Here is a 15948-nt window from a genome sequence, read left to right on the forward strand (position 1 = left end):
ATTGATTGGGGAGGATTTTTCTGGTGGAATTTAAATGTTGTGAATCAATAAAGAGATATATATTTTAGCGCGAGTTGCTGTTTTTGATTATAATTACCTATCTTGAGGGTTTTAGGGAAAGCCCCTTTTGAAACAACACCGCTTATAGTTTAGACATCATCAAGCGCTGGTTGTGTGATATAAATACTATTGTTTGATAAGAGCTTTTGTTTGCCCTCTGCTAGTGTGTGCAATAAAATGGTTACTTCAGTCCTTATCTGCCTGAAATTTCTGCAGTGGAGTAGGCCTCGGAAGTTGGATAAAAAGCCTTTTATATGTAAAAAAATGAGATCCATTATTGGCATTCATTTTTAATGTGCTATTGAGATTACCTGGGTACTAAATATGGTGCTTCATTTACCTTAAAGAAAACCTGTAGCAGAATAAAGTGCCCCCTGTGGGGTACTTACCTCGGGAGGGGGAAGCCTCTGGATCCTATAGAGGCTTCCCCCATCCTCCTCCACCCCACGGTGGTCTCGCTGGGCCCCTCCGAAACGGTGGGCCCATAAATATTTACCTTCCTGGCTCCAGTGCAAACGCAATTGCGGCTTTCGGCTTGGGATTAGGTGGATAGAGCCAATCCTAGTTGGGTCATCTCTACTGCGCAGGCATAAGTCACCTGCGCAGTAGAGCAGACCCGATTGGGAATCGACTATTTCCGCCTTAGCCCATCAGGTAGCCGCTACTGCGTCTGCGCTGGAGCCGGGTAAGGTAAATATTGCAGGAGCTACTGCACCACAGCACAACAAATTGTTTGCTCTACTTTCAGAGGGGTCTAGCGAGAGCACCATGGGGGAAGCCTTGTTAGGATCCAGAGGCTTCCCCCTCCCGAGGTAAGAACTCCCAGGGGCAAATTCTTCTGTTAGAGAGTCTCTTTAAGCATTTCAATCGGGTGTTGTAGATCTGCTCTAATTGCCCAACAGCAGACTTGTGCAGGGGTTGGTCTATGTCATGTCACACACAGGTACTGATAGTTAAGCACTGAGAGCATATTAATACTTGTCTATAATGGGAATGTTCTTTTGTGCCCATTATTCATGAAGGTCTGCTCAATGAACTAGATCATGAAATAGCAGAGATCAACATCACTGTATGTTTTTCTTGTCCGTGCAGTTTTGTATTTTCCAAGTGGTTACCACTGAAGCCAACCGCTACAGTTTAGATCGCATCTCCTCCATATTCTCAAACCAGGTATGTATGGAATCGACTATTTTTATGCTTTAAAGCGGAATATATCCCTGCATTTCAACTTTGCTCTAAAACATTATTTACGGCATATTATATGCAAAAACCATTTTTTTTTACTAGACCAGCATTGGAAGGGTTAAACACAGAGGTTTCAAGTTCCCTGGAGAGATATGCAGAAGTTCAGATTGTTACATTCTATTTAGTTAGATGTATCTATTGATAAATGTTACACACTCTTTGGCTGTCCTCCAAGCTCCTTCTCAGTGAGAGAGAGTGAGTCACATTCAACACTTAGATACATTTATGTAAACAAAATGTATCTATTTCAGCTTCGGATGCATCTGCAGAAATCTCCAGGTATTTTAAAGCCCTGTGTAACCCTTCCAATGCTGGTCTAGTAAAAAAAAAAAATGCTGGTTGCATATAATATACTGTAAATAATGTTTTAGAGCAAAGTTAAAATGCAGGGTTATATTCCGCTTTAAGTTTACAAAAAAAAACAATTGGGCAACATTTCATTTTGTTCAATTTTTGTTCTTTAATTTAGGAAACTCTGGTTGATTTTACATTCACATTGGCATCCAATGAGATCTGGGCCTTGTGGCTCGATGATGAAAACCAGACCATGGTGAAACACATTAACTTTGAAAAGTGAGTGGAAATCTGTATTACTATTTCATGAATCCAGGTAGTAGACACAAACTATTGTGGAGATGGCGGCTGTTTCAGCAAAAGTGCAAAGAAGGCTTTGTGCTGCAGCCCTTATGGTAACAATGGGGTGACGCTGTATTCTCCACTTTCTCTTCCCCACAACTCCCCACAAATAGAATAAGTCTGATAAAAGCAAACATTATTGGGCAGCATAGTGGATAACACTCTCGCCTTGCAGTGCTTGGTCCCCAGTTCAAATGCTAGCCAGGACACTATCTGCAAGGAGTTTGTATGTTCTCCCCGTGCCTACTTGGGTTTCTTCCCAGCACTCTGGTTTCCTCCCAAATCCCAAAAGCATATAGATAAGTTAATTGGCTTCCCTTCAAATTGGCCCTAGACTACAATGGATATATGACTATGGTATGGATTCGATTGTAAGCTCCTCTGAGGGACAGTTAGTGACATGATTATGTACCCTGTAAAGCGCTGCGGAAGATGTTGGCGATATGTAAATACTAAATAATAAAGTCTGCACCATAGTACTAAAGGTTAAAGCAGTAGGATCAGCCATACTATTCCAGGGAAAAAAAACTCCTATATGAGTAGATAAATACTTGACCTACTTACATAACACATGTATTGTACTGTCCACGATTTGATTTCAGTGAATGTTATATAGTAAATGATGAGAATTCTGTTCCTGGTGGGGGCCATGTGTTTTGCCCACAGTAAAGGCTAAAGGTAGCCATACACTGGTCGATTTGCCATTAGATCGAGCAGCTGACAGATCCCTATCTGATCGAATCTGATCAGAGAGGGATCGTATGGCTGCCTTTACTGCAAACAGATTGTGAATCGATTTCAGCCTGAAACCGATTCACCATCTGCTGAGCTGCTCCTGCCGCCTGTCCCCCCCCCCCCCCCCATACATTACCTGAGGCTGGCTCCCGGGCATCTTCTCCGCGCTGCACGGCTCTATTCCGGCTCCATCCCGACGCTTCCTGTGTCACTCCGTGACCAGGAAGTTCAAATAGAGCGCCCTCTATTTGAACTTCCTGGTCACTGCAGTGACACAGGAAGCGCCGGGATGGAGCCGGAACAGAGCGGTGCAGCGCGGAGAAGATGCCCGGGAGCCAGCGTCAGGTAATGTATACCTGATCGGATCGGCCGCCGCTAGCGACGCGCTCCCTACCCGCGAGCGATCGAGGGTAATTTCCCGCACGGCGCGATCGACAGACCGATCCGATTTCAGGAGGAAATCGGATCGGCAGGTGCGTTTACCGCGAACGATTGGCAGCAGATTCGATCCCAGGATCGAATCTGCTGTCGAAACGGCCGCGAATCGGGCCAGTGTATGGCCACCTTAACTCGTGATGCCATGTCTGCCCTTTACTTTTTTTCTTGTCTCCTTCAATCGCTGAGTCACCTCAGCCTTGCTTCTAAACACAAGTGATTAGGGATTAGGTTTCAGATAAGCAGAAGGCAGGAAAATAAAGGGAAGAGGAGGAATAGATTATAGATAAAAAGAACCCCCAGCATGCAATTCTTTGGCACTGACTACTAAAGAGCCAGTGCTCCTAAGGTATATGATAACTCCAAATCATAACAGCAGAAAACGTTTTGAATGCAGGATTAGCATCTTTATCACTTAATACACTCAGACCAGTTGGTGACGATACCGCTTTAATGCTGTGTCAGAGATAAAACCTATTGCTTTGTGAATAATCTTTTCAAGTTATATTTTCACATTCTGAGTTGGTTCCATGTCTGATATACAATATTTTAACATTTAAAAACGTGTCCAAAACTCTGGTTTCCTAAGTCTGTTGCTTCAGAGTAAATTGATCCAGAACTCTGATTTAAACCTCACATTACCAAGTTACCCACCCACCGCCTGCCTTTTCCAACTACATCTAATCTGTTTCTTCCTACTGCATAATGTATCCAATTCCTTATTCCATCCTGACTAGTCTACTGTAACATCCTTCTCAGTGAATCAGCTCGCACCTCTTTATTCAATCCTGAGCTCCCCTAGCCTAATAGGCGTATCTCTCTAGATCATTGAAGGAAATCTTAAAGAGAAACCGTAACCAAGAATTGAACTTCATCCCAATCAGTAGCTGATACCCCCTTTCCCATGAGAAATCTATTCCTTTTCACAAATGGATCATTAGGGGGCTCTGTATGGCTGATATTGTGGTGAAACCCCTCCCACAGGAAACTGTGAGGACCCTGGTCCTGGCAGTTTCCTGTCTGTGAACCTCGATGCATTTTGGGAAATAGCTGTTTACAGCTGTTTCCAACTGCCAAAAAAGCAAGCAGCAGCTGCTTCCAGTGACATCACCTGCCAGCAGTAAAGTGTCTCCATGTGATAAATGTCAGAATGTAAATCAGGGAGAAGAAAGCTTTTACAACAGGGAAACACTGACTAAATCATTTATACATAATTATTGTAAAAATTAAGCACTTTTTTATTACATTATTTTCACTGGAGTTCCTCTTTAAGTCGCATAAAAAAAATAAGTTGAACTTACCCGGGGCTCCTTGCAGCCCCCTGGAGTCCTGTGGCCACGACACCAGTCCAAGTCCCTCCAGCCAGCATGGGCAGCCCCCACTAACCTGGCCGGCCATGTGCCTCCTCATTGCTCTGCGCATGCATAGACTGCTCCCGTCAGGTCGCCGCTGTTGGCTTGAGGGATTTGGACCGGCATCGTGGCCACAGGAGGACTCCAGGCAAGTTCAACTCGTTTTAATTTTCTACTTGAGTCTTCCTTTAAGGTTTGTAGACTTGGACTACCACAAAGGGATGAATGCGCTTATGAAGTTGAATTCTCCTTTCCTCGTGGCCTTCTACCACACAAGACTGACAAAAATGAATCCCCTACATGAGAATTAACAACAAGCCACTAGACACTCATATAAGAGTTTCTTCCACCTCCATCTGCCCCATAACTTATGACATCTGATGGGTAGCAGGACATCACTCTAGCAATTCTCTGTGAGTTACATCAGGAATCGCTCCCTTCACATACTCTGCACTAGCCATGCTCTCACGAGTAAATCCGGCACTAGGATTTACTTGTGAGAGCATGGCTACTCTGCACATCTGTTATCATGTTATGGGACTGACAGCTGTGGGGAGAATTTGATCAATTTTATGAAGCCTCTAATGTACCACTTCTGATTTATTTGAAGTTGAGGGGTAAGTTGTGCAGAAGGATAAATGAACAATGTAACAACATCCTCTTAGCCTTTTTTACTAATGTCTTTCAGCAACCTAGCTGCTCATTGGAACCAAGTTTTCATCAATCCTCTGCCAGAAGAGGAGCTGAACATTGGAGATGAGCAGGACCCCAGGGTCAGTGAGCATTAATGCATACATACTGGTTTCCAGATGGAGTAATAACTATTTATTCTTGTCATTGTATAAGGAAACACTATAAAATAGTGTATTAAATGCTGATGGCATAGCCCTTATTTTTTATTGTACTTTTTCTTTTCTTTTTAATGTTAGGAAACTTACCTGGATACTTTATTTGCCCCCGGACGGTTTACAATTGCTGCTCTGATGAAAGCGCTGCAGGTAAAAAGCTAAGTAATTTACATGACAACACACTGAGCTGACAGAAGTAGAGCCTGAATTGTATCAGAATCATTTATTTCGCCAAGTACAAATGGGGGTTGTACCCGGAATTGGTTTTGGCTCATACAGGTTCTGGGAGGATAGGGGGGTTGATGTCCGAAAGCCAAGAGCCGAGGCTGCCATACTACGGCGCCACCAGTCGCACTTGGCAATCATCTGTCATCCCTAAGGAGACATAGGGAAGGGGGGGGGGGGGGACAGAGGGAGGCGAAGATTCAGCAGTGATGACCAAGTTCTTCATGGCTGATGCTGCTAAGGATCCCCATTGCTGACAGTAGTGTTCATTTTTGTGGTGGGTCCCAACTCCTGGTCAGCATGGTGGTCAAGATAATCTGGCTGTCACAGAAGTATCCAGCTATGGCAGCCCTTCCAGTTCAGTGGCTGGCATCATGGAGAGGTTGATCCAAAGGTGTCTCTGCTGCGGTGGAGCAGCAGCAGTTAATGGATGGATGGAGCCGGCATCCAGCGAGGCCAAAGGTTTCCCAATTAGCACAGTGTCTTCCTACCTCAGTGGAGGCCTGATCTCCTGGGTAGCAGCTGTGGACTCCACTTGGCCTGTACCTGCACATACAATGGACTAATGCAGTGGCAAGGTGGAAAAATCTCCATGTCCTGGACTCCCCATGACTAGCACCAGCGTCCCAGGCTACACCAGACCACACTGCACACCTTCAGGGGGGAAAACAAGGTGAACTGGTAGGGAAAAGGGAATAAAAACAAGAAAAAGTGACCATGGCTGTCAATTAAGGCGCCATCTTACTGCTTACTGGTACTGCCAGTGTGGAAGCAGATTCTGGACTTCTCGGGTACATCTTGCGGTAATCTGATTATCACGTTAATTGTAGTAGGCCTAGCAAACAATCAATATTGAGGTGCCCATTAACAGTACAATTTTTTTCACCAAATGCGTTTTTACGATTGTATTACCCTCCTTCCCTGAATTTTTAAAACATCCCCTGAAAGTAAGTTCTAGCAGGAATTTCGAGCATGCTCGGAATATAAGCCCTACCCTGAGAGTAAGCCCTAGCTACAGTAAGGGGAAAAGTATGGCAGCTTGTGTTTCTACCGGAGCCGATGGTTTAATGGGCAGGACCAAGGCTCCATCATTGGGCCAATTACTGCACTCACTGCTACTCAGTGAGTGCAGTGATCGGCCCAAAAACAGAGCCATGATCCCACCTACAAGATCATTGCTTGTAGTAGAAAGTTGCAGTACTTCTTCCCCATAGGTTGAAGATCGGGGACACCGCAGCATGGAGCTGGGGGATGAAGAGGATTAGGGGCGCATTGCAGGACATGGGGGACAGCGCGACATGGAGCTAAGGGGTAAGAGGAGGATGCGGGGGAGATCAGAAGACATAGGGTTACTGGGGACACAGGAGTTTAGGCGATAGAGGAGGACACGGGTACAGAGGGGGACATCAGGAAGACACTAAAGGTACAAGGCTGACACACGAGGTGGATCCAGCAGAGGAAGAGGTGGCACAGTGAGGAAGGCAGGACGACACACAGCACAGGAACTTGTGTGTTCATAGAAATATAAGACACTGAAAATAAGCCCTAGCACAACATTTGGAGCAAAAATTAATATGACCCTTATTTTCGGGGAAACGCGGTATATAGAAAATTCGCCGTTTATGAAGGCAATAAGGAACGATTCTTTGGTCGATTGCTAAATAGGATAAACACAATCCAAAAGTTGGACTTTATGATCGCATTTGAGGAAAGAATCGTTCAGTAAATGTGAACAATCATTGCCTTCTGGTTAGTTACGGTCATTCAAATTGCATCAAAAGATCGCATTTGGTGAAAAATTGTAACGTTAATGGGCACCTTTAGGGAGATGCTGACTGTTTTCCTGATTTACTAGAAATGCAACATGCACTGTAATGGCTTTGTTCGCTATCTTGGTGTTAGTCATAAAGTTGTGAGCTGGAGAGAGTGGGGGTGAATGGTCTCCACCTATAACTTATAACTTAATGTTGGTAAAGGAAGAACAGCAGGGTGCAAGTGATAACTCTCTGAATAATGCATCTGCATACGAGAAGGACATGAAGTGCTGACCTCTAAAAGTGCCCATGCATCATTCGACTTGGGGGCTGATAGAGCATCTGATTTAATAATTATCGAATCAGATGCAAATCAGTGCCGCCACAAGTATGTCTGATCGACGATTGGTGTAATGTATCGATTGGATATGCTGCAAGATGTCGGGCTCACATTGCCGAACAGGTGCGCGGTGGTAACGGCGTGCGATATTGGGATGAACAACAAATGCACTGGAACCCCTGGTGCTGTTTCCCCAAATGTAAATGTACCCCTGCCCCCCAAACATGCAGTTCATACTTTACGTGTCTGCTGTCCCCATCCATCATTCGCATTGCCGCTGGGCTTCCGTAAAGCGTGCGTGTGTGGAAGTAGACCTACCCAGATGCTGTCCTTTTTGTGCAGTGGATAGTGCCAACATTTTTTACACTTCATTCAACTTTAAAGAGACTCTAACAAATTTTTCAGCCTTATTTCTTCTATCCTATAAGTTCCTATACCTGTTATAATGTGGTCTGTGTTACTGCAGCCTTTTCTAGTTGCACAGTGGCTGTGTTATCTCTGTTATATAACCTAATCTTCTCTCTTCTGTCGGCTGAGGCTGGAATGTGTGGAATGTGCTGCACTGCTTGTCATTGGCAGAAGCTATACACACCCACTCCAAGCTCTGTATGAGTCAGAGACTGAGCTACTCTCAAGCCTATCACACTCTAGTTAGAAGCCATGTCTTTTGTTTGTAAACACTGCCTAAAAATGGCAATTACAAGCCAGGAGTGCAGCAGGGATTGGCAGAAACACACAGAGGGGCCCAGGAGAACATAATGAATAGAATGGTATGCTTTTTATTGTAAGAATTTTAGAGTACAGTTTCTCTTTAAGCTTTGAACACCATGGAAAAGAGTTGAAACCACGTTCAGATTTTTTTTGTATCCCCTAGCCATATTCCAGGACCACTGCATGAAAGAGGTCTGGCTCTGCCCAGTTGAGGAAACACAAGTGGTCACAAGTTTAAAAGCCCTTCTCCCATTCCCTTATCTTTTGTTATTGTGTTTCACTTCCCTCAGGAAACATGGTGTTGGTCATCATTATTATTTTTATTATTCTTTTTGTAGGCTTCAGGGTTTTCCTACCTTACTTATTGTTTATATTGCCCTTTATTGTAAATTGGAGTTGGATGCCTCAATATCACTTTTGGGTCTTGTTTTTTTGCTCATTGTCTGCACTCTGCATTGGAAGGAAAAGATGGGGGGAAAGAAGCACTGCATTTATTATAACATGGGGGAATCAGAGGCTGCAGATTTGGAGGATGGGAGGTTGAAACAATCTGTTGTCCAATTCACTTTTTCTCCTAGGTAGGAGATATTTTAATATTTAAAATAATTAAAAGGACAAAAAAGTAGTTGAGAAAGTACTTTCAAAATAATTCTTGTATTATCTAGTATTATCTTGCTTGCTGGTGGCTGAAAATGCATTTCATTTATAATGTGAAAAACCTAGGAGTAAAAGTGAATAGGATCGGGCTCGATGGATGTTGGCTGCAGTCTCGTCAGGGAAACCACTAGTGATTATATTGCTAGGGACAAGAATGGTGGCAGGACTGACAAGACATCAATGCACCAGCAGGAACCACAGTGGATGCATAAAGGTCTCCTTGATTTATAGTGGAGTCAACCATTTGTACCTATTGTTTTAGTTAAAAATGAGTCGATTTGGTTTATATACCAAACAATTTATATGCAATTATATAGGGTATACGTTATTTATTTATTTTTTTAGTGTTTGTTTTAACTAGTCATTTTAAATAAGATTAATCTTTGCTGTATAGATTTATCACAGGGGAACGGGGAAGTTGGCGGACCTGTCATGGGTAGAGTTGAAGAAAGTTGTCACAGTGACTGTTGAAAATGAGGTAAGTTGTGTATATGGAAATCCAAACTTGGAATTCGGGCCTTACAGCATATATATCGACCCACCCCTTTTTTGTGTGACCTTTCAAAATGAATAGCTGGGATTTCTTCTTTGGCTGTCTTATCACCTTAGGATCCCCCCCTTCCCCCCAAATAAATAACGTATCAGAGAAGATTCAAGGATGGGTGTTTGCTTGGTAGTCCATGGCGAAGAGGTAAAACCTCTTTGAGAAAATGAGAAAAGTGTTTGTGGGGTTTGCAAAAAACCCAGTGATTTGCCTTTAGAGGAAAGTAAGATAGAAGAGGCCGAGAGTCAATGTGTAGTATGTTTCATGCAAGATGGAAATTTGTCTACAAAAATACTCTCCAAAGTCACCAAATGCAGGTGACTATTTGTAATGCAGAGCGAAACAGGCAAAAGGTCTCTGGAAATCTGTGCGCACCATGCGCTGCCATTGGCCGTAATGTGAATTACGGCTGTAGTGGTGCTGATAATGTAATTTGGGCCCTGTCAAAAGATGGCACATGGCGGCCTGGAGGGGGAATAGTAATTAATGCCGCCAAGACTTTTTTGTAGGAGCAGGGTGAGCCGTTTTCCAGCTTTACCCTGCACCCAAATTTCTCGGTGTCTTAAAGTGAACCCGAGGTGGTTTGAAGAATATTATCTGCATACAGAGGTTGGATCTGCCTATACAGCACAGCCTCTATTGCTATCCCAAACCCCCTAAGGTTCCCCTGCACTCTGCAATCCCTCATAAATCACAGCCACGCTGCTGACAAACAGCTTGTCAGAGCTGGCTGTGTTTATCTCTATAGTGTCAGTCTGCTGCTCTCCCCGCCTCCTGCAGAACTCCGGGCCCCGCCTGCATCCCTTCCCTCCCTGCTGATTGGAGGGAAGGGGAGGGGGCAGGGACCGGAGCTATGCAGGAGGCGGGGTAGCAGCTGAGACTGACACTACAGATTTAAATACAGCCTCACAGCCCGGCTGTGATTTATGAGGGATTGCAGAGTGCAGGAGGACCTTAGGGGGAATTGGGATAGCAACAGAGGCTGGGCTGTATAGGCAGATCCAGCCTCTGTATGCAGATAACATTCTTTAAACACACCTCGGGTTCTCTTTAATTACATAAATGCTACAGGGAGAGTAAACCCAGTCCCGCATCGGTTAACAGTCCCTCTCTTTAAGATGAGTATGGGGTGAAACTCTCCACCCATTGTGGTCCAAAATGTTCTAAACTTGATTATACAAAAGCTTCATGGGGCACAAAGTACCTTAAAACAGTTTAAAACAAGAGGCATGGTTCACTTACCGTACCTCCAGAAGTATTCACACAAATTTGCAATAATTTATTTTATTCAAAATTAGGATACAGTACTCAAATTGTTGCAAGAGTTAAAGAACTTGCTTGACTTTTTGTTTTCTGGTAACAGCCATTACTTTATTTCCTCTAGTTAATTTTACCTCGTCAAGCAGGAGCAAGTCTTTAAATGGCAATTGTTCACACAATAGAAGTGACAGAACTTCATCACCAATCAATCATAAGTTTATATTTCCTTCAGCTATTTGACCCTTGCAGCAGCTATTAAGTCATCCATTGACAGTTGTTCCCAAATCCGAAGAGGAACATTTTTGAATGGGAGACTGAAGAAGCACACATGTAGCTAAGTTTTCTTGTCAAGGATACTGCTGAAGGTCAAAAGACAACCAGCATGTTTCAGTAGAGAAAATGCAGTAGAAGGCATGGTCCGTACCCAGTTGGACTGTGTGGTAAAAATACATAACTGTGTTCTTTTGTCTTTAGCTGCACAGTCACTTCACAGAGTCTGAGATGTCCCAGCAGGAGTTCCGACAGTTGCAAGTGGAATGTTGGTCAAAGTTCTATTCATGCTGCCTGCAGTACCAGGAAGAGCTGTCCCGTCCTCTTGCGCTAATGGTGCATCCTTACACTAGCATGGTCTGCTTGCTTAGAAAGGTGAGTCTAACAAGAACACACCAACCACAAGGATTACCAGAGACTAAAGAGTTGCAGACTAGTTGCTATTTTCAAAAGACAAGACAGGATGTTACAAGTCAGAGGTATTACCCCTGCATTAAGAATGTTTGTCGGGTCGCAGAAATGATACAGTATTGCTTTCCTTATGACCAGGGAGAAATCAGTCTACTATTAGACATTTTCTGTGTATCATGAAATTCTGATGCTCCTATAGCTGTTGAGTGCCCTTTTTCCTTGACTCTGACACCAATCCTGCCTCTTCTCCTATAGAAAAGTCAGGTCAGAGATGGTGCTCACAACTGATTTTTGGGTAGTAATTAAGCCATTGCTGTGCTCCACTCTCCATGGGAACCATCAGGGTCCAAAGGAGCACCACGGGTGATTGATGCACAGCTGTTTCTAGCACCTGTGTGATTTCAGCTTAAGTCTTGTCTTGGTTTTCATACTGGGCTTACCAGTAAATCGTGCAGTGATTGTGGTTGTAGATTAAATTAAATAACTTTGAACTGTCCTCATCACTCCTAGGATTTCCTGTCCTTCCTGGCTCCTTGTTCAGTGGTGGATCATCTCTATCTTCTACCAACAGAACACTTGCTTATGGAGAATGAAAGTGTCATCTCAGATGGTGAGATCATACAGTGAGGCACACTGAATTATGTTAATAAACCTAGCTTGTCAATGCATCAGTGATCTTTATGTTAGAGTAAAATTGCAGTTACCCAAGGGTCGACACAGTGCCAGTGACCCTTCTTTAGCATAGACCAGGCAGAGGGCAGGTGAGGTCACTCTCATGCTTTCATTTGATGCCATCCCCAAGAGAATCCATAGGATACCAACATCTGCAAACCATTGTCAGAAATATTATATCTTTAATATCAAGTTGTCGTTGTTTTTAGATAATCTCAAATCATAAGTATGATAATTAGGAAACCGATTTGATGTGGTTTTAATTCATATAACGATTTGCATTCTTATATGGTTTATAGAGTGTATTCAGTATATGTGTGTTATATACAAACACAGAACATTTATATCGCGCTTTTCTCCTGGCGGACTCAAAGCGCCAGAGCTGCAGCCACTAGGACGTGCTCTGTAGGCAGCAGCAGTGTTAGGGAGACTTGCCCTAGGTCTCCTACTGAATAGGTGTTGGCTTACTGAACAGGCAGAGCCGAGATTCGAACCCTGGTCTCCTGTGTCAGAGGCAGAGCCCTTAACCATTACACTATCCAGCAATATATATATAGACCATGTAACCTTTCACCTAGTAAGAATTATGAATATACATGTTTCTCAAAGCACATATACTAAATGTTTATACAAGAGAGGTAACCAGGAGGTCAGACTGTCTAGTTCTAAATCTCCTAAGTGAATGAGAGATGAAGGAATTTCTGCATATATGGTCTAGACAAAAAAAAAAATCTTCTGGTGACCTAGGGGGTCATATATGGGCTGTCTACATATTTTGTCTTGACTGATACATTTTCTGTTGAGCCAAAGGCCATGTGTAGGTTCACAGCATATATGGTCTAGACTAGTGTTTCCCAACCCCATCCTCAAGTACCACCAACTGTACTTGTTTTGCATAAAACCACAAACCATCACAGGTGAGGTAATTAGTGTCTCAGCAGAGCTGATTAACTAACTCTGTGGATTTGCACAAAACATACACTTTTGGTGGTACTTCAGGACAGGGTTGGGAAGCCTTGGTGTAGGCTCATTAATCTTACAGCTTGTTTACTCAAAACTAACACAAAGTCAAAGGTCACTGTGAAGTAAAAATATCCCGGGGCGTGGCCAAGATGGCGTGCTGAGCGGACGTCTTTTTTCTGAGCTCCGCTACCCAGCTCTCCTAATCTATAGTCATCGGCTTGCTAATTGCGCAGAAACACGCCTAAACTACTGCGGAGGAACTGCTGATTCACCCGGACTCACCCTGGAAGACTGGTGTGACCCCCTCGCGGCATCGGCTGAGAAGAGTGACGAGGCCTCACCAGACCGCTCATACCCCCCTGGCCCGACTCGGCCTCAAAAAACCTCCCAGCGCTATAACCCCTACGGAGAGATGGGAGGCAAGGGAAAGAAGGATAAGCCGGAGAATGTTGCTCCGGCCGACAATCAGCAACCAACTACCTCTAGCTCCAGAGCTGCAACCAGCAACAAGCCGGAGAACGCAGAAGGTATAGCGGTGGACCACGTGGAGGCCATCTTCCCCTCACCAAGCTTGGCCGAGCTCATGGAGGCGATCAAATCTTGCCAAACGATCCTGACTACAAAGATGGACCACATAGAAGCCAAGTTTGGCCTCCTACGTCAAGATTTAGCAGACATAAGGGACCGTACAAGGGACCTAGAACGTCGCACATCGGATGCAGAGGACACCATCAGGAGACACGATACTGAAATACCCAACGTTAACAAAAGAGTCTCCCAGCTTGAAGCCCGTGCAAACGACGCTGAAAATAGAAATAGGCGCAATAATGTGCGTCTACTGGGGCTACCGGAGGGAGAGGAAACGCAAGATGTCCCAGCCTATATAGAGGATCTCCTTACGGAGCTACTACCAGAAGTCAAGTTTTCCTCTCAGTTTGTTGTGGAGAGAGCGCATAGGATTCCAGCCAGGAAAAATCCCCCTGGGGCATACCCAAGGCCGCTAATATTCCGTATGCTAAATTACAGAGATCGTGATGAAATCCTTGCTGCAGCTCGGAAAGTGACGGATCTCAAATTGGGAAATGCGCGCCTGATGTTGTTCCCAGACTACACGACGGAGACGCAGAAACTCAGGAAAAACTTTCAAGATGTAAAGACAAAGCTGAGGGAACGTCAGATAAAGTATGCCATGCTGTTTCCCGCAAAGTTGCGAGTCCAAGACGGGGAATCTACCATCTTTTTTGAAACCCCAGCGGAGGTCACCACGTGGCTAAAGACTTTGCCTGCACAACAACCAGATAAGTAACATTACCCACTTGTTGGCTTACCTGGCCCGCTAATGTAGTCACCTCTATTGCGGTAACACACCGTTATAATTGTTTCCCCCAAGCTACGCAACACTACGCTGTTTGTGAGCCCATATCTACAATGGCGCTCCTTGTATGTAGTCTCCCCGTTAGTTCTGGCGGGAACACAATACCTTTGAAGGTTCTATAGCTTTCCCTGCACAACACCGTATTTTTGAATGCTGACTATTGCGCTTGAGATATATGGGGAATTTCTTTTTTCTCATGAACTACCACTCTGTAACAGCAACATCTAAAAACTATTGCTTATGCAAACCGCGCATACTCCTTGCTGTCTTCCGAACTGTTTGGCGCTCAAAGACAGACTAACGAACATTGAAAGGAAAGCTTTGTGTTGTATTTCCGCACTGTCCCCCTCCTCCATTTGAATATGGGCGCTAATGTACCTTTTCCACCTAAGGAACTACTACAGCGGCGGTCACGGAGTTGATAGCCTGCGCGCTCAGCTAAGCAGTTTGTTTTCTTGTTCTCCTTTATAGTTCTTCGTTCTATTATGGTTAAATATTATTTAAATATTTTTTACTACTTGTCTATGCAATTCCAGATGCACAGAAATGTGTGACACACGTATTAATGCATATCACTGGTCACGAGTTAGCTATGTAAACCCATTAGGGGAATGCTAATTAAACACTAAAACGAAAGCTATAACTACTTGCTATCCTACTCCGCGCCCCCCCCCCTCCCTAACCCCCCCGCCCCCTAACCTTCCACCCCCCCCCCCCCTTTTTTTTTTTTTTTTTTTTTTAATTCCCTAATAATACTAAAGCGACTAATCTTGTAACATTTGGTCATAAACCCCACATCCTCTGGACGGTCAAGCGCAACCCAGGGGCACTTTTTACTCTTCCCCCTTCCGTACTTGATATGCACAGGTTGCTGCGCACTGTGTTGGGGCGCTGCCTATAGCGGGATGTGACTCCTATACTTCTACATACTTGGAAAAGAAGCTGCTGAATGATTATTAAATGCAATAGGTATTAGCACTGAAGGATAATACATTTGCCAACTATTCTCCACTAGATGGTGCTATAATACCAGTCCTCAGCCCTTGCAACAATATACGGCAGCCCTACAGTCATGACACTCAAAATATAGATCTGATTTATTCTCTGAAATAACGGGCCCCTTATAGCTTGTCCTTCCTTCCTTAATCATTCCTGCTTGGACTGTGCCTATGACGTGGATGTGCTGCACTCCCTGACCTAGATTTGGTAAGGCAGCTTCTTTTCCCCGGTATTGTTTTGCATTTCACTGAGTAACTGTCTCTGCCCCACTGTCAAGATCCTGCTGTGTTAACGCCCTGGGTTTTGACAGGGGACCAGACTGGAGATATTTGTATAGGTATATACTATGTTTATGTGTTATTATTATATGTACTGTGTACAATTTCAATGATGACCCCAACTGTCCTGTGCAGTAAAATACTAGCCTCATACTCCGTGTGGGAAGACATGTGCACC

At 44.1% G+C, this 15948-nt stretch overlaps 1 protein-coding gene across 2 annotated transcripts in view; it reads left to right on the forward strand.

Annotated features, from left to right (window-relative positions):
* Positions 1–15948, forward strand: part of NUP160 (nucleoporin 160) — a 106187-nt gene that overhangs the window by 32629 nt on the left and 57610 nt on the right. For both annotated transcript variants that reach the window (XM_068261083.1, XM_068261084.1), the window contains exons 8-14: positions 1153–1230; positions 1775–1878; positions 5152–5236; positions 5393–5461; positions 9393–9476; positions 11277–11447; positions 11994–12093. In XM_068261083.1, coding sequence (XP_068117184.1) covers positions 1153–1230; positions 1775–1878; positions 5152–5236; positions 5393–5461; positions 9393–9476; positions 11277–11447; positions 11994–12093 — 691 coding nt within the window. The remainder of the gene's footprint in view (positions 1–1152; positions 1231–1774; positions 1879–5151; positions 5237–5392; positions 5462–9392; positions 9477–11276; positions 11448–11993; positions 12094–15948) is intronic.

The sequence above is a fragment of the Hyperolius riggenbachi genome, chromosome 11 (assembly GCF_040937935.1).
Source record: "Hyperolius riggenbachi isolate aHypRig1 chromosome 11, aHypRig1.pri, whole genome shotgun sequence".
NCBI classification, from domain to species: Eukaryota; Metazoa; Chordata; class Amphibia; order Anura; family Hyperoliidae; genus Hyperolius; species Hyperolius riggenbachi.